Source organism: Anolis sagrei, chromosome 10 (genome assembly GCF_037176765.1).
Source record: "Anolis sagrei isolate rAnoSag1 chromosome 10, rAnoSag1.mat, whole genome shotgun sequence".
NCBI classification, from domain to species: Eukaryota; Metazoa; Chordata; class Lepidosauria; order Squamata; family Dactyloidae; genus Anolis; species Anolis sagrei.
This window is the reverse complement of record NC_090030.1, coordinates 7,236,469-7,259,419: the sequence shown is the minus strand read 5'-3', so window position 1 is coordinate 7,259,419 and position 22,951 is coordinate 7,236,469. Positions and strand designations below refer to the sequence as shown.

The 22,951-nt window shown below is 42.3% G+C and overlaps 1 protein-coding gene across 3 annotated transcripts in view; it reads right to left on the bottom strand.

Annotated features, from left to right (window-relative positions):
* The window catches only part of PCDH11X (protocadherin 11 X-linked), a 621,910-nt gene that overhangs the window by 387,459 nt on the left and 211,500 nt on the right, over positions 1-22,951 (bottom strand). The window contains exon 5 of one of the 3 annotated variants that reach the window (XM_060756395.2): positions 20,669-22,920. The exons of the other annotated variants lie outside the window; for them this stretch is intronic. Within the exon in view, the coding sequence (XP_060612378.2) occupies positions 22,915-22,920 (6 nt within the window). The 3' untranslated portion in view covers positions 20,669-22,914. Of the gene's footprint in view, positions 1-20,668; positions 22,921-22,951 lie in introns of those variants that run through there. 3 annotated transcript variants of the gene reach the window in all.

Here is a 22,951-nt window from a genome sequence, read left to right as displayed (position 1 = left end):
AAAGGGCACACGTTCTGGTTGAGACACGGAATTTGAGTTCATTCAGAACTGAGTATTGCACAAGGTCCTTGTGAAGGTCACCCTCCTAAATACCAGTTGTGAATTCCATGCCTGCCTGAAGTTCCTTTAGATTAGGAAGCCGTGCAGCAAGTTCTGTTTAGTGACATTATATATGCAAGCAGTGGCTTGGCTTCACAAAAGAAAACAAAGACAGAGGCACATCTATTCAGCTGTCACAGTGCAGCTATTACAGATGCATGCGTTGGCTCTATCCATCATCCACGTTTTAAAGCCAAGAGAGGAAACCTGAATGGAGAGAATACCTCTCCATTAAACCAGAGCTCTTCACTTTCATCTTAATTATGAAAAGGTGACAGATACTATATGGTTGAGGATGTAACTTTTGAGAATGACTGATGGTCTTTTCTAGACCAACTGCTGAGAAAAGGAAGTCTTCTCGACATTCACTGTCAAGAACTATCACACTAATATTCAGAAAGCTAGTAAAATTGGGTATGTATAGAGTTGGAAGAGACCTCGCGGGCCATCCAGTCCAACCCCATACTGCCAAGAAGTAGGAAAATTGCATTCAAAGCACCCACGACAGATGGCCATCCAGCCTCAGTTTAAAAGCCTCCGAAGAAGGAGCCTCTACCACACTCCAGGGCAGAGAGTTCCACTGCTGAACAGCTCTCACAGTTCTTCCTCATGTTCAGATGGAATCTCCTTTCTTGTAGTTTGAAGCCATTGTTCTGCGTCCTAGTCTCCAGGTAGGCAGAAAACAAGCTTGCTCCCTCCTCCCTTTAACTTCCTCTCACATATTTATACATGGCTATCGTGTTTGAAAAATTCTTTAGTAATGTTTCTGAAATATTGGTTTGGTGACTGTTTATTTTACAATTTAGTCTGAAGAACAATTTCCTGATAAAACAGGTAAGAGGAATGATGAATTTGAGGACAAAATGTCTTTCGTCATTGCCTTTTTGTTTATTAAGTATCTTTCTTCATTACCTTTTTGTTTATTAAGTATTCGTATAGGGGCCTAAATAGCACAGCGGGATGAAATGCCATCTGCAGAAAATCTTGCCAACTGGAAGGTTGGCAGTTCAAGCCACAGGTCAGGGTGAGCTCCCACCATCAGCCCTAGCTTCTGCTTACCAAGCAGTTCGAAAACAGTAATGTGAGTAGATCAATAGGTACCGTTTTGGCAGGGAGGTAAAAAGGTGCACATGAAGATATGCTGGCTATTTGATCAGGAAGGCACGTATAGACAACAGGCCCCTTAGTGTGGAAAATGGGACAACATCACCTCCCCATGGCCAGAGTTGAGCGCATCCTCCAGATCAGTGGTTCTCAACCTATGGGTCCCCAGGTGTTTTGGCCTACAACTCCCAGAAATCCCAACCAGTTTACCAGCTGTTAGGATTTCTGGGAGTTGAAGGCCAAAACATCTGGGGACCCACAGGTTGAAAAGCACTGCTCCAGATGCTGGAGATGGGAAAGCGGGAAGCCTTGGCTTCTGTTCATGTACTGTCTGTCTTTGCTGTAAATTGTATAACAGCATTGAATCTTTGCCATATATGTGTTCTGTAATCCGCTCTGAGTCCCCTCGGGGAGATAGAGCGGAATATAAATAAAGTTTATTATTATAATTACTATTAGTATAAGTAGTAGTAGTATAGTGGTACGTGTGATAAGCTCCCCTGGTGGTGCTAATGAATTTGCTGACCAAAAGGTTGGTGGTTTGAATTTGGGGAGTGGGGCGAGCTCCTGCTGTTAGGTCCAGCTCCTGCCAACCTAGCAGTTAAAAAAATGCAAATATGAGTAGATCAACAGGTACTGCTCCGGTGGGAAGGTAATGGCGCTCCATGTAGTCATGCTAGCCACATGACCTTGGAGTTGTCTACGGACAATGCCGGCTCTTCGGCTTAGAAATGGAGATGAGCACCAACCCCCAGAGTTGGACATGACTGGACTTAATGTCAGGGGAAACCTTTGCCTTTACCTTATGTGAGATAAGTTTTCAATTTAGATTTTGTATAGTGCCGTCTGTATTTAGGAATATGTTTTCAAGTTTGTTGTATGTGTCATATCGTTTGTATTTTATTTAGTTCTTAACAAAAGCAGTGACAACAAAAACCTAAGTGTAACAGGAAAGAGGTAACAGGAAAGCATTTTTCCCTTCAAAAAGCAACTGTAGTTTTGCTGTCAGACTCCCACATTCTTTTCAACTAATCCCATTCACTTCAGCCAATTTCCCCTGTAATAATAACCTTTTAAGCCCTTTTACTACGACACTGGCCAATATTTTCTGATTGCTAAGAATTCAACTTTGTTTTGTCACCAATTTTGTGGAATGCAACTGCAACACAAGACAATAAACTCATGCAACCAAAGATATTATATGTATTATGTTGCAGCCAATCAAGCCACAAAAGGTGATAGAAAAGAAAAAAATAAAACAGCATCTGACACGACCTGCCTGACAACAATAATACAACTTTATTTTGGTGTTTCACTTTCAGTTCCTCCGGTTGTCTGTTCTAATAATAGTTAACCTTTCAAAGGAAATCATCCATCAGTTCCTATTAAAGTTTGGCCTGTGCCATTGACAGGGCATTTGTCCTGTTAGAAGAAAAAAAGGCACATTTTAATGAGTACATTACTGCTATGCCAGGACTCACTCACTTTTTCAAACCATGCCAAAGGCTGTGAATGTACCACTTGAACTCTAAAGTATATGATAAATCATGTGCGGAACACAACATATACACTGGCCTGAATGAAATAAAATGGGGCAGTTTAGAAAGAAAAGAGTCCTAATGTTACAGCGTCCCTCGAAGCAGAATGTTTCCCTTCACCTAAAAATGAATTCAACAGTCCATTATCTCAATCAATATATTGAGCCAATGAATGGGATGATATTATGTCATAGGTTTGTGCATTTGGGGTGAATCGCTATCCGTTTCTGCTTGCCGGATACCAGGAGCCCCCCAAATCTGTTTTCCATCACCTCCCAAAAAAGGGCGCACTACTAAATGGGAGTTTTTGTTCAGCATCCGGAAAAAATTGTTTGTGTTTTTTTTTTTGGCCCATTGGCATTAACTGGGTTAAGAAAGCACCCTATCCGGCTTCCCAAAGGCTCCCCTTCTATATCATTCATTAAGACCTGGATTTAAAAAGCATCATAGAATCATAGAATCAAAGAGTTGGAAGAGACCTCATGGGCCATCCAGTCCAACCCCATTCTGCCAAGAAACAGGAATACTGCATTCAAATCACCCCTGACAGATGGCCATCCAGCCTCTGCTTAAAAGCTTCCAAAGAAGGAGCCTCCACCACACTCTGGGGCAGAGAGTTCCACTGCTGAACAGCTCTCACAGTCAGGAAGTTCTCCTCGTGTTCAGATGGAATCTCCTCTCTTGTAGTTTGAAGCCATTGTTCCGCGTCCTAGTCTCCAAGGAAGCAGAAAACAAGCTTGCTCCCTCCTCCCTGTGGCTTCCTCTCACATATTTATACATGGCTATCATATCTCCTCTCAGCCTTCTCTTCTTCAGGCTAAACATGCCCAGCTCCTTAAGCCGCTCCTCATAGGGCTTGTTCTCCAGACCCTTGATCATTTTAGTCGCCCTCCTCTGGACACATTCCAGCTTGTCAATATCTCTCTTGAGATATCTCTCAGAATTACCACTCTTTCTGGATCCTTTCGTGTTGTAGAGAAGGTGACTGGGAGGGGAGTGGGACTTCTTGGCTGTGTACACTTACCCTTGACCCCCCTTCTGTCGACGCAAGGTGGATGCCTAGCTGTTGCTACTGCTAAAGTTTTTCATGGTGGTGGAGGAAAAAAAAGCTAGATTTAGAAAGAGGGGTTTAAGATACCCCTCTGTCCGGGATTGTTTGTCCTTATATCCTTCATTACGAACTGGATTAAAAGTGGGTTGTTGTAGGTTTTTCAGGCTGTAAGACCATGTTCTAGATGCAGTCTCTCCTGATGTTTCACCTGCATCTGTGGCAGGCATCCTCAGAGGTTGTGCATATTGTATTTTATTTTGCTATGTTGTATCTTTGGGCTTGGGCTCATGTTAACCACCTCAAGTCCCCCTTGGAGAGATGGTGGCGGGGTATAAATAAAGATTATTATTATTATTATTATTATTATTATTATTATTATTATTTTACTGCACAAAAGCACAGTATGTCACAGCAAATGAGATCTATATGTGTTTATATTATTATTATTATTATTATTATTATTATTATTATTATTATTATTATTATGTGAAACACAACAAGATGAGTCCACAGCAAACAAGGTCACTCTGCTGGCTGTTGTATTGGATCACACATCGGAGACTTCCCAAGTGTCTAGGACTGTGTGATGTATTGGCAAATGATGCGTGCAGATCCCATTAAGGTGGCCTTTTGCAGCTGGCAGATGGTAATTTTGTCAGCGCCGATTGTGTTTAAGTGCAGGCCAAGGTCTTGAGGCACCTCACCCAGTGTGCCGATCACCACTGGGACCACCTTGACTGGCTTGTGCCAAAGTCTTTGCAGTTCAATCTTTAAATCCTCATATCCTGTCAGCTTTTCCAGTTGTTTCTCTTCAATCCTGCTGTCACCTGGGATTGTGACATCGACGATCCATACTTTGTTTTTTAACACGATCATGAGGTCAGGAGTATTGTGCTCCAAAACTCTGACAGTCTGATTTCAGAAGTCACAGAGTAGCTTGACATGTTCATTTTCTGTAACTTTTTTCCAGCTTGTGATCCTACCAGTTCTTTGACACAGATTATTATTATTATTATTATTATTATTATTATTATTAGGACCTCACAACCTGTGAGGATGCCTGCCACAGATGCAGGTGAAACTTCAGGAGGGAATGCTTCTAGAACATTGCCATACAGCCCAAAAAACCTACAACAACCTGGTGATTCCGGCCATGAAAGCCTCCTACAATACATGGATTAAAAGTGTTAGGATACCACTCCTTCTGTATCCTTTACTTTTTTTTAGAGGAGAACAGGTTTAATGCTTCTTAAAGCTGTTGTACTTTAGAAGAGAGGCAGGTGCACCTGCTTTCTCTCAACAGCACCAGAAGCCATGCGGTTTTCCAAGAAGCATTTCAAACAAGAAGAGCCAAGAGCTGATGACCTGGAGCTCAGTCGAGCTATCCATCCTGGACTATCTTAAAAATTCCCTCACTTGCCTGAAAGGCTGCAGTCTGGTTTCTGTTTTGGGTTTTGCTTCCTTAAAGCTGTTTCTACTTTCTACTCTAAAAGAGAGGTAGGCTTCTCTTTTTCTTTGTTGTGATTACTATTATTAATAATTATTATTATCTTTTAAACATATTTTCTGAAGGAGAGGAAGGGAAGACGTAAAAGAAGCTAAATGGGTGACTCTCCATCTCCAAGCCCAGAATCTCCAAGAAAAATAAAGGAAAATCAAAACAATTCGATTGTGATGCCGAATAGGGGAGAAGGAGCCAAGATAGTCTCTTGCTTGCTTTCATTTCGAGGGGGCATTCGTGCCATGGTCCCCCTTCCCATTTCATGTTCCCGAAGGCACCGGAGATGCTGGAGATGCCACAGGTACCGAAGGAAATGGGATCCTTGCACAACCCTACCATGACATTCATTTTCTTCATGTTGGATGCTCTTTGATATCTGGTTGGATACAGTAGGAACACATTGTTGGGATTGTCCATCAGAAAGTTACAACTGTAATGCAATGATGTTAATTTATAATAATGAATTACAAGTATGTGCTAACTGCATATACTGGTGTATTTGTTGTCTTCATGTCCAAGTTGATTTTGGGCCATCAGTTTGGATTTTGTTTTGAATACTGTAAGTGGATAACTCAAGGGCAAAAACTTAGAGGCATGTAACAAACAACTCTTTTCCTCTCCTGTTAAAAATGCATGAGAGGGAATTAGGAAGAGCTAAAGAAAAGGAAAGGATCTGTTTATTTGACGAGTTACAATGGGGAGGGTTTAAATTGCATTGGTGGTCTTAGATTGTCTACATCTGTACAAATACAGATAGGAAAAGGAATATAAATGAGGAAAAGGAATGAGATTGCAGCCTGGAAAAGGGGGGGGGAGGAGGAGAAGAGGGAAGGAAAGCAGCATGTCCCTATAAGCGACTTGGTGCAAAAGCATTGACAAAAGCCAGAGTGTCCCTACCCCATTACCACTCCTTTGGTGGTAACTACAAAAAGAAGGGCATCTCTTTGCCATGTTTCTTTTAGTTCTGAACAGAGTTAAGCATCAACATAAGGGAGCCATTTGGGGTGCAAGAGATGGAATGAAGCCATGTAAAGTAAAATATTAAGTGCATATGGTTATCTGCAGAGAGGGTGTTGTGGGTATTTCAATGCCATTGAAGTAATGGGATGGGGTTGTGTTAAGTAAGGAGTTGTGCAGAATTGAATTCAAAGCAGATACCACAATCTCTGCAGACAGCCTTATATATTTCATCCCTTACTTAAAACTGCAGTTAAACATAACAAACCCCAAGATTCTGGCAACCAGATAGATTGATAACTGGAAAATAAAGGGGGGGAGGAAACTTGGAGGCAGTGACAGACTTTGTCTTTCTAGGTGCAAAGATGTCTGCAAACGCAGACTGCAGCCAGGAAATCAGAAGACGTTTCCTTCTTGGGAGGAGAGCAAGGACCAATCTTGATAAGACAGTGAAGAGTAGAGACATCACACTGGCAACGAAGATCCGCATAGTTAAAGCAATGGTATTCCCCATAGTCACCTATGGATGTGAGAGCTGGACCATAAGGAAGGCTGAGTGAAGGAAGAGAGACGTTTTTGAACTGTGGTGTTGGAGCAAAATCCAGAGAGTGCCTTGGACCGCAAGAAGTCCACCCTCCAGGAAATAAAGCCTGACTGCTCACTGGAGGGAAGGATATTAGAGGCAAAGATGACGTCCTTTGGGCACATCATGAGGTGACAGGAAAGCTTAGAGAAGAGTATGATGCTGGGGAAAATGGAAGGAAAAATGAAGAGGGCAAGATGGATGGATGTAATCCATGAGGTTTAAAAGGGATCAATCCTCTTTAGAAGTGACTATGTTTATTTATTTATTATTTATTTAGGATATTTATCCCATCCTATCTCAACCTCCACAGAGGGACTCAGTATGACTAACAAAAAACATAGGTATACATATCAAGCAAAAACAGTATAAAAATTGTAAAAACATTATAAAAACATTAAAACAATTGCCAATTTAAGACATCATCCTTCACGCAGTCCATTGGAGTCCATAAAACCATAGCTTTGCCATTAAGTCAGTTTAACCTGCAAAGGCCCGATCCCAGAGCCAGGATTTCACTTTTTTCCGGATGTCAGGAGGGATGGAGTGGATTGGATTTCACTTGGGAGGGAATGCCATAGCTGAGGGACTACCATGGAGAAGGCCCTGTCTCTTGATTCACTAACCATGATTGCGATGGAGGGGGAAACAGCAAGCAGGGCCTCCCCAGAGAATCTTAAAGTCCTAAGTGGTTTGTAGTGGGAGATACCTTTGGACAGGTAGGTTGACCTTGAAGGAGCTGCGGGTGGTGATGGCCAATGGGGAGTTCTGGTGTGGGCTGGTCTATGATGTCACAAAGAGTCAAAAGTGACTGAATGAATTAACAACAAAAACCTCATTCTATGTCAAGCATCCAAAACAAAGAATCAAGATGAGAATCCCATCTTTAAATCTGCTTACCCTATATACTCATGTATTAGTCTAGACCTGTTAGTCAAAAACTCATCCCAAAACATCTTGTGCAGGTCAATGTGAGTATTGTACATTCCAGGACAATATAACAGAGGCACCAAGCCCTTAAACATTGTCTGTCACAGTGCAATTTCTGTTTCTAATTTTTAAATAAATGGCAGTGGCCAAGGCGGAACTGGAATTGATGCTTTCCCCATTATGTTTTTGGATAAGTCCAAAACTTATCCAAAAATCACATCAAAATTCATAATTTCAGCCCCAAAGTCTGCCCTTGACTTATACATGAGGTCAACCTATACATTAGTATATACAGTACTTATCAACCTTGGCACTCCTCTGTTTGTTTTTGAACTGAAGATGCTCATAGAATCATAGAGTTGGAAGAGACTTCATGGGCCATCCAGTCCAACCCTATTCTGCCAAGAAGCAGGAAAATTGCATTCAAAGCACCCTCGACAGATGGCCATCCAGCCTCTATTTAAAAGCCTCCCAAGGAGGAGCCTCCACCACACTCCGGGGCAGAGACTTCCACTGCTGAACAGCTCTTCAACCCATTTAAGGAAAAAAATATTTAAATTGCATGGGCAAATGTATTGGATGACACATCTGAAATTCCAAGCAAAGGTGCCATTTCCCTTTCTGGATTTTGCCCAGTGCTTGCAGGGATTTTGCCCCACACACCTGGGTATTCAGTAGTCTGCGGTTTCATTCGATACAGATTCTTTAAACAGTGCCTTTGTGTGTCTAGAGATATTAGCATGCAGCAGAAGCAGCACCTCTTCTTCTGAGACGCAAAATTTGTTGTAGCGCTTATACTGGTCATTGTTGAATGAGCCTGGAAATTTCCAGAAGTGATTTTTATGAGCCCTGTGTGGGATGGAGACACAAGACAGAGGAAGGAGGAAGATGGTAATTTAGATTTATTGTTGGGAAAAAGACTATAATTTTTGAGGCATTAGAAGAAATGGAAAAATTGCTTGCACTGCTAGAGAGGTGTGAACGGCAATTCAGAGACCATAAAGGCACTCAAGGCAAAACCATTTTTCTTTATGGATGCATTGTAATTATGCTTAGAGTCTGTCTAAAAGGAAGCGATGAATGGTTTTACAAATATTTGTATGCATAGATGTGCAGATTCATGCTTGCTAGATGTGTGCTTATTGAAATCTAACTCTGGAACAGATGCAAAATCACTGAGTGGAATGTGGTCAGAGGTGACTGAGTGGAGCACGAGGGAGAGAAGCAGCGGATAGAATACGACACACAGATGCAACCAAGCTATATGACTGGGGATATCACTCTAAGGCAGAAGTATTAATTCTATACAGAAGATGTTGCAATGAGAGACTTCTGTGAATATAGAATACTTCACTAAGCGCAGTCCAACAAGCTGCTTTCACCACCTCCCTTTTCTTCATCACTGAGGAAGAGTGCAATAAAATACTTTAATCTGCCAAGAATTGAAACTCCAAGTCCTAGCATGTTGAGCCATACCTGGAGAATGCCCTTTTAAACAGTTCCCCCAACCCACCCCATCCCACCCCAATCTCCTCCAGATGTTTAAGACAGTCAAGTAATTTTTTAAAGGCAGAAGTGGATTTCTGGATACTTCTGCTTTTGTTTTGTTTTCCTTTTGTTTTCAATGTGAGGGCAGAAAGGGCAGAAAATATAGGACATTTCCAGACAGCACTAAATCCCAGGACTTCAGGAGAGGTCCACATACAGATCTGTTGGTCCCAGGATTTGTGCCCCTATGATTCTATCCATATCAAACCAAATATCTACCAAATTGGAAGGGATAGCCAATTCTCCAGAGGACAGGAGCAGGACAAGAACAATCTTGACAGATTAGAGAGATGGGCCAAAACTAACAAAATGAAGTTCAACAGGGACAAATGCAAGATACTCCACTTAGGCAGAAAAAAAAACGAAATGCAAAGAGGCAGGATGGGGGACGATGCCTAGCTCGAGAGCAGTACATGTGAAAAAGATCTAGGAGTCCTCATGGACAGGAAGGTAAACATGAGCCAGGAATGTGATGTGACGGCAAAAAAAGCCAATGGGATTTTGGCCTGCATCAATAGGAGCATAGTGTCTAGATCTAGGGAAGTCATGCTCCCCCTCTATTCTGCCTTGGTTAGACCACACCTGGAATACTGTGTCCAATTCTGGGCACCACAATTCAAGAGAGATATTGACAAGCTGGAATGTGTCCAGAGGAGAGTGACTAAAATGATCAAGGGTCTGGAGAACAAGCCCTATGAGGAGCAGCTTAAGGAGCTGGGCATGTTTAGCCTGAAGAAGAGAAGGCTGAGAGGAGATATGATAGCCATGTATAAATATGTGAGAGGAAGCCACAGGGAGGAGGAGGGAGCAAGCTTGTTTTCTGCTTCCTTGCAGACTAGGACGCGGAAGAATGGCTTCAAACTACAAGAGAGGAGATTCCATCTGAACATTAGGAAGAACTTCCTGACTGTGAGAGCCATTCAGCAGTGGAACTCTCTGCTCCGAAGTGTGGTGGAGGCTCCTTCTTTGGAAGCTTTTAAACAGAGGCTGGATGGCCATCTGACAGGGGCGATTTGAATGCAATATTCCTGCTTCTTGGCAGAATGAGGTTGGACTGGATGGCTCATGAGGTCTCTTCCAACTCTTTAATTCTATGCTTCTATGATCTCCAGTTCAAAAACAAACAGAGGAGTGCTACTGTATATACTAGTATATAGGTTGACCTTATGTATAAGTCAAAGGCAGACATTGGGTTTGAAATTATGAATTTTGATGTGACTTTTTGGATAAGTCCCTGGCCATTCTACATATTGGGGAAAGCATCCATTCCAGTTCTGCCCTGGCCACCGATAATTTTCATCAATGCCTTGAGGCCGTTACTGGATGGCTGCGTGCCAGCAGGTTGAGGGTAAACCTGGCAAAGACGGAGATCCTATGGCTGGGTTGACCGGGCAGTGGGGATATCCAGCTGCCTACCCTGGATGGCGAGACACTACGCCCGTCATCATTGGTTAAGAGCCTGGGAGTCCTTTTGGACCCTCTGCTGATGATGTAGGCCCAGGTCTCCGCCGTGAGCAGAACCGCCTTCTTTCACCTGCGGCAGGCTAGACGGCTGGCCCGCTCCCTGTCCAGGGACGACCTAGCTACGGTGATCCAGGCCATGGTCATCTCAAGACTGGACTACTGTAACGCCCTCTACATTGGCCTTCCCCTACTGGTGATCCGGAAGCTCAAGTTAGTAAAAAAAATGCAGCTGCTCGGCTTCTTGCGAGAGCTCCAATGAGATGCCACACAACACCAATCTTACTGCAGCTGCATTGGTTACCAATTGAGCACCGGATCACATTTAAAGTGATGGTACTTACCTTTAAGGTCTTATATGGTCTGGGGCCGATGTACCTGAGGGACCGCCTCACCCCCTACCAACCCCAGAGATCTCTACGTTATGAGGACCAAGATTTATTGGAAGTTCCCAGTTTTAAAACCTTGCGTCTAACAGCAACGAAATGCAGAGCCTTTACAGTAGTGGCACCATTGCTCTGGAACACTCTGCCACTCGAAGTTTGTGCCTTGCGGTACTTATCAGCCTTCCGCAGGGCTTGTAAGACATATTTGTTTCGACAGGCTTTTGATCTTTGATCTGTTGTTTTAATTTGTTTTAGATTCCAGTTTGTTTTGTAAGTCGCTCCGAGCCCTAGGGGAGTGGCGGCATATAAGTTTGAATAATAAATAAATAAATATATGCAGATATGCAGAGATTCTGTTACATGGATCACAGTTCTGTTCCAGGCACTCTCTACTTTTCTTGCAAGCAAGGAAATACTTTCCTTTTCATTGAGACCTCCTAAGCCTATCATAAAATCCAGGGCCATCCTGGAGCAGAAATGCTCTGGAATATCCTTGGAAGTGTTTAGACACTCTGCCCTGGAGCTGCAATAGCAGTGAGGATGAGTCCAGATGATCTGGCCAAGCTGAAACCAATTTGGCCTGGCTGGACTGTCACACTTACCTTTACTGTCATTCCATTGCTGTGGCAAACAGTCAGAGGAACTCCAGAGAAAGCTCTTGGTTTAATGTATTGTCGAAGTCTTTCATGGCCGGAATCACTGGGTTGTTGTAGGGTTTTTCGGGCTATATGGCCATCGTCTAGAGCAGTGGTTCTCAACCTGGGGTCCCCAGATGTTTTTGGCCTTCAACTCCCAGAAATCCTAACAGCTGGTAAACTGGCTGGGATTTCTGGGAGTTGTAGGCCAAAAACATCTGGGGACCCCAGGTTGAGAACCACTAGTCTAGAGGCATTCCCTCTTGACGTTTCATCTGCATCTATGGCAAGCATCCTCAGAGGTAGTGAGTGAGGTCACTACCTCTGAGGATGTTTGCCATAGATGTAGGCGAAAGGTCAGGAGAGAATGCCTCTAGACCATGACCATATAGCCCGAAAAACCCTACAACAACCCAGGTCTTGGTTTTTCACAAAAAGTCAAGACAATCATACAACCAGGGAAAAGGAAGGGCAATGGGGGATCCATCCTGCTTCCCTTGCATTACCAAATATTCTCAATTGGAGTCATTCTCTACCCAAAGTGGGATGCTATTGAGGCATTTCAGTGAAATCCAAGCACCCCCAACTTTGCTTAATGGTGACTTAAACTGGTTCAGCCCAGTTTGCCCAGCATTAAAGACTATGGCATCATTTGGACATCCAAAAGTGATGTCTGGTCGTCTTCAAGTTTTAGGGTTGTACAGAATCATATAAGTTTGTTGCAATGTTTTATTGAATCAGAGACTTGAATAAAGCATTTTTTAAATCTGTGCTCATTCATAAAAGACCATAAAAGAACTATTTGCATAATGTTGCAGTTATTGTATGCTCTTGTGTACGGTTATATAATCTAAATAATAAGTAATCTACATGTTTCTTAACCTTTGTATTTTCTTACTGCTCCAGTGATGATGTGCCGTAATACGATTCAGAGAGCAGTTGATGTTAAGTCTGATGTATGTCTTTGGAGACGACAAACTTATTAAAAATTAGAAAGAAGCCATGACAAAAAACATAGCACTGTTTATGGTGTGTTTGCCTAACTAGTGACACCATGATGAATGTTATACGTGGAAATACAAAATATTTATATGGCGCAGACGACTGAGAAGCTTTATTGTGCATATCCCATTGTAATGAAGGGAAAATATGGCAGAAATATGGCATTATTTGTTCACCTGCATCTAGATTTCCCTTCCCCCCCCCCCCCCCCCATTATTTTAACTGAAAATCAAATAATAATACTGGCTCACTGAACATTTCTGTTTTCTATATTCAGGCTGGATACTGTTGTGTCAGATTGCTATTCACATTTATATCTACCTCTATATTAGATCTCATATGGGAGTAAATACAACTGGGAGGAAATCCATTGAACTGCATTGTATGAGTTGACACTGACCTATAATGCAGTTCCACTATTTTCCATGTCAGGAGTGACTTGAGAGACTGCAAGTTGCTTCTGGTGAGAGAGAATTGGCCTCTGCAAGGACATTGCCCAAGGGATCCCTGATATTTTTGACGTTTTGCCATTCTTGTGGGACACTTCTCTCATGTCCTTGCATGGGGAGCTGGAGCTGACAGAGGGAGCTCATCCACACTCTCCCCAGATTTGAACCTCTGACCTGTTGGTCTTTAGTCCTGCCGGCACAAGGGTTTAACCCATTGAGCCACTGGGAGCGCCTGGTTATCATGCAGCTGGTTGGGCCACCGGGTTGGTTAGGAATCAGCTGCATTAAAATCACTACTGACCAAAAGGTCATGAGTTTGAAACCAGCATGGGTCAGAGTAAGCTCCCAACCATTTGTCTAGCTTGCTGTCAACTTTTGAAGCCTGAGAGATAGTTGCATCTGTCAAGTAGGAAATTTAGGTACCGCTTATGCGGGTAGACTAGTTTATCTAATTTACGGTGCCATAAAAATCTCCAGCAGCATGCAAAAGAATGAGGAAGTACTCCATCGGTTTCACAAGTGGACAGTGAAGCAACAGCTCCCCCAGTGGCTGGAATTCGAACATACTCTCATGAAGCTGGAAGCTAAATAGCCTCTGTGTGACTAAATATGTTGTGTGTCTATGGCATTGAATGTTTGCCATGTATATGTACATTGTGATCTGCCCTGAGTCCCTTTCTGTGGGGTGAGCAGGGCAGGAAATAAATACTGTAAATAAAATAAAATAAAATAAAATAAAATAAAATAAAATAAAATAGTTCCACTATGAAGCCTATGCTTCTGTTCATGATGGTGCTTAGAGATCACCAGAGAAAGTATAATTTAGAGTTTACAGCTGGATCAACGTTGAGTGGATTATTTAATTTTAATGCAAATGAATGTTCGGCATTTAGCTTATTTACATGACTATTTCAGTCTTGAAATTTTTATTGAATTATTTGCAAATGTCTCTGGATTTGATTATGTATATTTTCTTAATCTCATTGTAAGCTGCTTTGAGCATAGTTTTAAGATGGGGAAATGTCATACGAATATACAGATGACAATAACAGTGATGATTGTGTATGTGCTTAATTTTCAAGTTGCTGTTGTGTGCCTTCTTTCTGAATTATGGTGTTCCCAAGTCTAACCTATCCTGGGGTTTTCTTGGTAAACTGCAATGCTCTCTACATGGGGTTGCCTTGGAAGACTGTCCGGAAGCTTCAAATGGTCCAATGGACGGCAGCCAGATTACTCGGGGAGCATACATCTCCTCTGTTGTGCCAGCTCCACCGGCTGCCAGTTTGCTACCAGGCACAATTCAAAGTGCTGGCTTTAGCCTATAAAGCCCTAAACGGTTCTGGGCCAACTTACCTGCCTGAACACATCTCCTCCTATGGACCAGCTAGGACATTAAGATCGTCTGGGGAGGCCCTGCTCTCAGTCCCGCCTGCGTCACAAGTACGTTTGGCGGGGATGAGAGGCAGGGCCTTCTCAGTGGTAGCCCCTCAGCTGTGGAATGCCCTTCCTACAGCTATTAGATCAGCCCTTCCTTGTTAGCATTTCGGAGAAAAGTGAAGACCTGGTTGTTCCAGCAGGCATTTGAATAGGCAGTGTAATGAATATACGAATATGGAACAATTGGATGATGAGACTGGATCCTGATTCTAATTACGAGATGCTAACAAGATGTTTATTGATGTATAATTGATTGTTTAATATGCTACTGTTTTAATTGTTTTTAACTGTTTTATGTTGTTTTAAGCATTGAATTTTGCTACTGATAACTGTTTTGAGTCACCTGATGGCTGAGAAAAGCGGTATACAAATATAGTAAATAAATAAATAAATAAATAAATAAATAAATAAATATTTGTTCAGAGGAGGTTTTCCATTGCCTTTCTCTGAGGTTGGTAGAGTCTAAATTACCAAAGTCACCCTGTGAACCCTGTTCATGGTTCAATTACTCAATGCCCAATGATAAAAGCACCACACTAAGGTAAGGAAAAAATGGAAAACATTACTATTATTCTTTGGAAATACGTATTTGTGAGAAGCTCTTGGTCATTTTCCCACTGTATTCCATAGTTAAACTTATGAGAATAGCAAGTTCTCATGGCACAGCTGGCTGGGATATCTGAAAGTCATTCTTACGTTTAAAAAGTAAGGAATCTCTCTCCCTCCTGAGAGGTCAAAGTAGGCCCCTTGATGGATTGGTGTAAGCGAATAAATAAATAAATAAATAAAGCTGTAGACTGCTCTTAGAAAAAATATAGAAACATGCCTCTTGCATGTTGGAAGATAGAATTTGATATTTCTATGATGCTTAAGGCAGCAGTTCTCAACCTTCCTAATGCCACGACTCCTTAATCCAGTTCCTCATGTTGTGGTGACCCCCAACCATAACATTATTTTCATTGCTACTTCATAGCTGTAATTTTGCTACAGTTATGAATTGTAATGTAAATATCTGATATGCAGGATGTATTTTCATACACTGGACCAAATTTGACACAAATACACAATATGCCCGAATCTGAATACTAGTGGGGGTTGGAGGGGTTGACTTTGTCATTTGGAAGTTGTAGTTGTTGGGATTTATAGTTAATCTACAATCAAAGAGCATTCTGAACTCTACCAGCGATGGAATTGAACCAAAAATGGCACACAAATCAGAAAATACTGGAAAGGTTTTTAAGTTGTAGTTCATCTACATCCAGAGAGCACTGTGGACTCAAACAATGATGGATCTGGACCAAACTTGGCACACTCAATATGCCCAAATGTGAACACTGGTGGAGTTTTGGGGAAATAAACCTTGACATTTGGGAGCTGTTGGGAGTTGCTGGGATTTATAGTTCACCTACAATCAAAGAGCATTCTGAATCCCACCAATGATAGAATTGGGCCAAACTTCCCACACAGAACTCCCATGACCAACAGAAAATACTGTGTTTTCTTATGGTCTTTGGTGTCCCCTCTGACACCTCCCTTGCGACCCCCCCCCCCCCCTGGGGTCCCGACCCTCAGGTTGAGAAACGTGGGCTTAAGGTGACGTACAGATGATGTTACGTATGTAGAAGCATGTTTATTTGTTTGCCTGCATTTAAAGATGTATAAAAGGAAAGTCAATGCCTTTATCCTCACTCTGGTTTGCTTTTGGACACAATTCCACACCAGAGTCTCAGCTGAAAATAAACATACTTTTCTGCCTCCAAACAAAGGATCGCTCTTGGTATTATCTCTCCTATCTCCTGCTACAGTATTATTGAATCTGGCATTAAAGAAACCTGGGTGTGTGTTTCTTGTTAACGGCTCTTGTATTAAAGAAAAGTGTAGAATGTGTGCTCGGTAGCTCAGAGAATCCACACAGTCTGAACTGCATGATCAAGATGGTTACAAACTTGTGTAAAACAAGAGCCAAACATGTTGTAAGAACGAACACAATCTGGATTGAACGGGAAGCTTCTCCGTGTAAGGCATTCAAAACCTCCCCTCCCCACAAAAAGCCAACATGAAATACAGGACTGTAAATTAAAATAGAGCATTATAAATAGGATTTATTATATTGTACAGATCAGATAGCCAAAGAAGCAGTTCCTTTCAAGAGAGCCAGAGAGCAAACATGATGGGAACTTGAGCTCAGAGTTCTCGCTGACAATCTGAAGTTTGACTGGTGAGAAGTACTGCTAGAAGTACAGTTACATCAGATATACAAGAGCATGTGGCATTTTTTTTCAGTTCTGTAGCCTAGTTCATGGATTCTCAATAGTTTTAAAACTTTCAAGTAAACAGTAAGCATATGGTGTGTACGTGTATTTGTTTTGTTTCCTTTGAACATATACAATGGTCACCACCTACTTCCGTGAGTGAGTGTTAAAGTAAGGATATGAAACTCCTTTGTCTTTCCAATTCAAGAACAGAAGGAAACACTTTTTATTAGGGATCAATCCAGTCAATTGATTTTGAGAGATAAAATTTAAGCAAGTACCTAACTTTTAAAAGATTTTTAAAGGTATATAGTTCTGGTAAGGCGGCATCGAACATGTGCTAGAAAGGAAATGTGACTGTGACTTGCATTTAGTTTTTGCTGCACGTTGTCGAGTCTGAAGAAGCATCTCCAGACAAATACACAGGGTTTGGATGAATGTATGCCTCTCCCTTTAAAGGAGACTTGTGACAAAAAGTGGAAACACATGCCACTTGTACATATGGTCTTTTAGTGCATATATATTAGGTGCTAAAGCACTTTTTCTGTGGCATTCAATGTTGACCCAGGCAGGCAAAGAACATTAGAAGAGGATAAAGTGACACTGTTCCCACCCACCGACAAGCTAATCTTATATTCATACAATGACAAAACAAAACAAAACAAAACAAATCCCAAGCTTCTTTATACTCCTTTTTCCTTCTAAACAAAAAATGCAAAGAAAATGAATACAATTCAGTAGCAATGTTGTGCAATAGGCATGTGCACTTGGGCAAAAAGGCATGCCGTCTGTTTTGTCTGTTTTGTCTGTTTATTTTGTTCATTGGAAAGTTACTCAAAAGGGGAAGGGTGTTGCTGTTTCATTCAGCAGAGATTTGGCCCATTGGCTACAATGGGAAACTTTAAAGGCTCAATCCTCAGTCATTTAAGGCCAAGCTGCATGAAACCTACCTCAGCTTTAGCCCCCACTTACAACTGCAGGCCTACCAAGTTTCAAAACAATTCAACAATCTACTGAATTTTTAGAATTTTTTAAAGTTTTAACCATAACATTTTTTAAAATAAGACATATTGCAAGAGAGGGTTCCGGGAATGGTAGTCACTGGTTGTGTCTGTTCTCAGCCAATCAGAGTATGGACACTACCTGGCTTTTATTGGCTGGGAGACACAGAGAGAGAAAAATTGCTTTAGGTTGTGTATTGTTATGTTGTGTTTTGAGCCCTTGGCCTTTGTAAGTCGCATCGAGTCCTTCGGGAGATGCTAGCGGGGTACAAATAAAGATAATAATAATAATAATAACAACTTCAACTCTCATCATGCTCCGAGAGGAAAATTTCACTGGCCGCCCTATGCTAGTGCCATTGGAAAAGTGAGTTCCCAAGGTAACTTTCCAAGAAAAAAAGGAGGAGACTTCTTCTGCTGGGGAGAGAAAAAGACACCACAGATCCCCCTACCTCAGGTATTTGTGGACTTAACTCTTTCTGAAAATATTGGCTCTCTGAATCCGTTTCGCTCAGCTTTTCATCTTTCTCTTCCCCTTCCTGTTTATGGAAATTGAATGAAAACAGCCCTCCGGAAACTACAAATCTTTTTTGTTGACAGTGATTTGGGCCCAAGTCTATTGTCTAATATAACCCACTGCATGGAATGTAATTGGCTTTTTTCCCCCTTCTATTCAATAGAGTTGTCCACAAAGTTCAGTGTGGCCTGTTCCCACTAATTTTTGTAGCAAGTGTCAACGCTATGACATGAAAATGTACATTCTTTCACATATTATTGCCCGAAAGATGACACCGTGGAACACATTAATGCAACTGCAATAGACATTGTACACATTGTAACTATGAGATAAATAAATACCAAGGAAGAATGAAAACATTACATCTTATATGGCAGCAAACAATAAATGAAGTCAGTTTTCTCAAATTGTCTAAAAAGGCCAAGTAGCAGCAGTTCTTTTAATTTGTCATAGCCATTGTTAAAAGTTTAGGTTCTTAACAGTTTTTATAAATATTCAATGCAAGGCATTTGGTGTAAGGAAAAAAAATCTATGTGAACTGTGTCTATGCAGGACTTCTTAAAAACACTATGAAGAATAATATAAAATAATATTTCTTTGAAATGTTTACATACGAGCTAGCTGGTAAGAAAATGAGAGAGACTGAGAAGAGAGGCTATAAATGCATACATATGGACAGGATGAAAGGAGCTGGATACTCTCTTTCAGGACCAATTCATATACACTCAACACAATCCTATATTTACTTGGTGCTGTGTTAACATTGTTTTCAATGAAGCATACATACTACTGTTCCTAGTCTGTGCCTTTAAGACTATGGCTGGAGATTTCTATCATGGAGAAGAGGGAAGACACCTCCTCTGACCTCAAGGCATAACATGTGAGGTTGGTGTTTCATGCAGGAGCCTGTATGTATGCAAACTTGGCTTACATTGTCCGCACTACTCTATGTGTGTGAATCATAACGGGAATTATCCCTCTGCATATAGTTTGTACTTGGCATGGAGCTCTTCTGTTTCATCTTACATTAAATATGTGAGCGTTGAAAGGATGGACAGCTGTTCTGCCATCTCACCAACACCTGGCTAATGTGTGAACCAAGCCACAAGTCAGTAACACCTATTATCTATATCTATCTATCAATCTATTTATCTATCCATCTAGCCATCCTTCATAGTGACATTGGATCAGACCCAGATTACATTGAATCTATAGTCAATGCATTGAAATAGCCAGGATTTTGTATTATTGAAGGCTTTCATGGCCGGAATCACTGGGTTGTTGTAGGTTTTTTTCGGGCTATATGGTCATGGCCTAGAGGCATTCTCTCCTGACATTTCGCCTGCATCTATGGCAAGCATCCTCAGAGGTAGTGAGGTAGTGACCTCACTACCTCTGAGGATGCTTGCCATAGATGCAGGCGAAACATCAGGAGAGAATGCCGATAGACCATGGCCATATAGCCTGAAAAAAAACCTACAACAACCCAGCCAGGACTTTAATTAGCCATGACTAAGTTCTCAGCAATTTCACAATGGCCCCATCTACACTACCATATAATTTCTGAATCACGATTATCTGCTTTGAACTGAATTAAATGGCAGTACAGTGTTCCCTCACTTATTGCTGGGGTTAGGTTCCAGGACCTTCCGCAATAAGTGAAAAACCGTGATGTAGGGATGCTCTATTTATTTTAATATTTATACATTATTTTGTGGTGCAATGGGTTAAAGCGCTGAGCTGTTGAGCTTGTTGACTGAAAGGTCACAGGTTCAATTCCGGGGAGCGGTGTGAGTTTCCGCTGTCAGCCCCAGCTTCTGCCAACCTAGCAGTTTGAAAACATGCAAATGTGAGTAGATCAATAGGTACTGCTCAAGCGGGAAGGTAATGACGTTCCATGTAGTCATTGCGATCACATGACTTCGGAGATGTTGCACTCGACTGGACTTAATGTCAGTGGAAAATCTTTACCTTACATTATTTTAAGTCTTTATAAACTTAAAATAAAGTGAAGGAAAGGAAAGGCCCTTCAAGGCTGGAGGGAGGGAGGACTGAGGAGGGAAAGCGCCTTGGAAAGCAGCAGCGGCAAAACCCCACAAAACAGCGAAAATACCATGATATATATTTTAAATTAATATTTTTTTAAATCCGTGAAATAATGAGTCCGCAATAAGCGAACCGCGAAGTAGTGAGGGAACGCTGTATAGACACATATACAATGTTCCCTCACTACTTCACGGTTCGCTTTTCGCGGACTCGCTGTTTTGCGGGTTTTTCCCTCCACAGTCGTCCCTCCAGCCTTGAAGGACCTTTCCATGATGGAACTGTAGAGGAGAGTCTACTGAACAAGCCAGTACCTGCCGCATACCAGTACTGCCATCTGTTGAGAAGTTACCAAAGTGGAGGCATTATTCCTTCCTTTCCTTTGCTCTCTCTGTCTTCACCCAGTGAAGGGAAAGATAAGGAGGGCTTGCTTCCTTTCCTTCCTTCTTTCCTTCCCTGACAGCCATTGCACTGACAAGGAGGCAGGTGGGGGGGGGGGGGGGAGGAGGAGGAGGAGAGTAAGGTGACAAAGGCGTATCTGAGCGGGGAAGGAGGAGGGGGAAGAGGAGGTAGAGTGGGGAGGTTGAGCCAGACACACGAGAAGGAGCCTGTGGGAAGTGTGGTATGCAAGGGGAGGGAGGGAGGAATGGAGGGGGAAAGAGGATAGACAAGCCGAAGTGGTTTTTCACTTATCGTGGGTGGTCCTGATACGTAGCACCCGCGATAAGTGAGGGAACACTGTAGTGAGAGACAAGGCAGGAGGGAGAGAGAGGTGTGGGCAGAGCGTTCCTACTTCATGGATTTTCACTTATTGCGGGTGGTCCTGGCATGTAACACCCACAATAAGTGAGGGAACACTGTAGTGAGAGGCAAGGGAGGAAGGAGAGAGAGGTGTGGGTGGAGCGTTCCTACTTCGTGGATTTTCACTTATCGCGGGGGGTCCTGACACGTAACACCCACAATAAGTGAGGGAACACTGTAGTGAGAGACAAGGGACGAAGGAGAGACAGGTGTGGGCGGAGCATTCCTCGTGGATTTTCACTTATTGTGGGGGGTCCTGACACGTAACACCCACAATAAGTGAGGGAACACTATAGTGAGAGACAAGGGAGGAGAGAGAGAGAGGTGTGGGCGAAGCGTTCCTACTTCGTGGATTTTCACTTATTGTGGGTGGTCCTGACATGTAACACCCACAATAAGTGAGGGAACACTGTAGTGAGGGACAAGGGAGGAGGGAGAGAGAGGTGTGGGCAGAGCGTTCCTACTTCGTGGATTATCACTTATCGTGGGTGGTCCTGACACGTAGCACCTGCAATAAGTGAGGGAACACTGTAGTGAGAGACAAGGGAGGAGGGAGAGACAGGTGTGGGCGGAGCATTCCTACTTTGTGGATTTTCACTTATCGCGGGTGGTCCTGGCACGTAACACCCACAATAAGTGAGCGAACACTAGTGAGAGAGAAGGGAGGAGGGAGAGAGAGGTGTGGGCGGAGCGTTCCTACTTCATGGATTTTCACTTATCGTGGGTGGTCCTGACACGTAACACCCACAATAAGTGAGTGAACACCATAGTGAGGGACAAGGGAGGAGGGAGAGAGAGGTGTGGGCGGAGCGTTCCTACTTTGTGGATTATCACTTATCGTGGGTGGTCCTGACATGTAACTCCCGCGAAAAGTGAGGGAACACTGTAATCCAGTTTAAAGCAGATAATTTAGATTCAGAAACCGGATTATAGAGCAGTGTAGACAAGACCTCAGCCTAAGTCTGCCTCTAGATCCAAACCAATGCCTTTCTTACACAATACCTCAAAACAACAACTTCTCATTGTGCGGTGCATGAGACAACAGAGATTATTGAGAAATGCAGGGAGTATAAAGAACTTTATCTTTGTCTTTCAAAACGTATATGCGTAAAAATTATTGCTCCTTTCTTTCAGTAGGCAAAAAGGAATGGGGAAAGGGATAGCGCATATTCTCAACATAAATAAATTAAAAGCATGAATCTATAAAGGACAAAAATATTGATAAGCAACAAAAAATAAAAGGAGATCAAAAGAAAATGAAAGTTGTATCATAGTTACCCACCATTCCCATAAAGTGATGGTTGACACCACTTCCTTTGTCTTGGCAAAAACTACATTATAGAGCAACTACAACAGCATGTTCTAAAGTCTCTCTTTGTCTTGTCTTGTCATTTCTTTCCTTTCCATTCTGAATGTTCTTGCCCTGAATACCTTTCAGTAGGGCAGCTTGAAATGTTCAGCGCCACTTCGAAAACCCCTCTGGAGATCGGACGATAACATTCTTCAGCAATCAGGGAGAGAGGACAAAGGGCTTTCTCGTGCTATTCCCATATTTCCATGTTTGCTGGCTTAACATCATTGTATACGACTTCAGTACTTAACAGCTGATGCGAAGACGTTCAGAGCTGGCAAACAGAGAAACAGCATGAGAAAAGC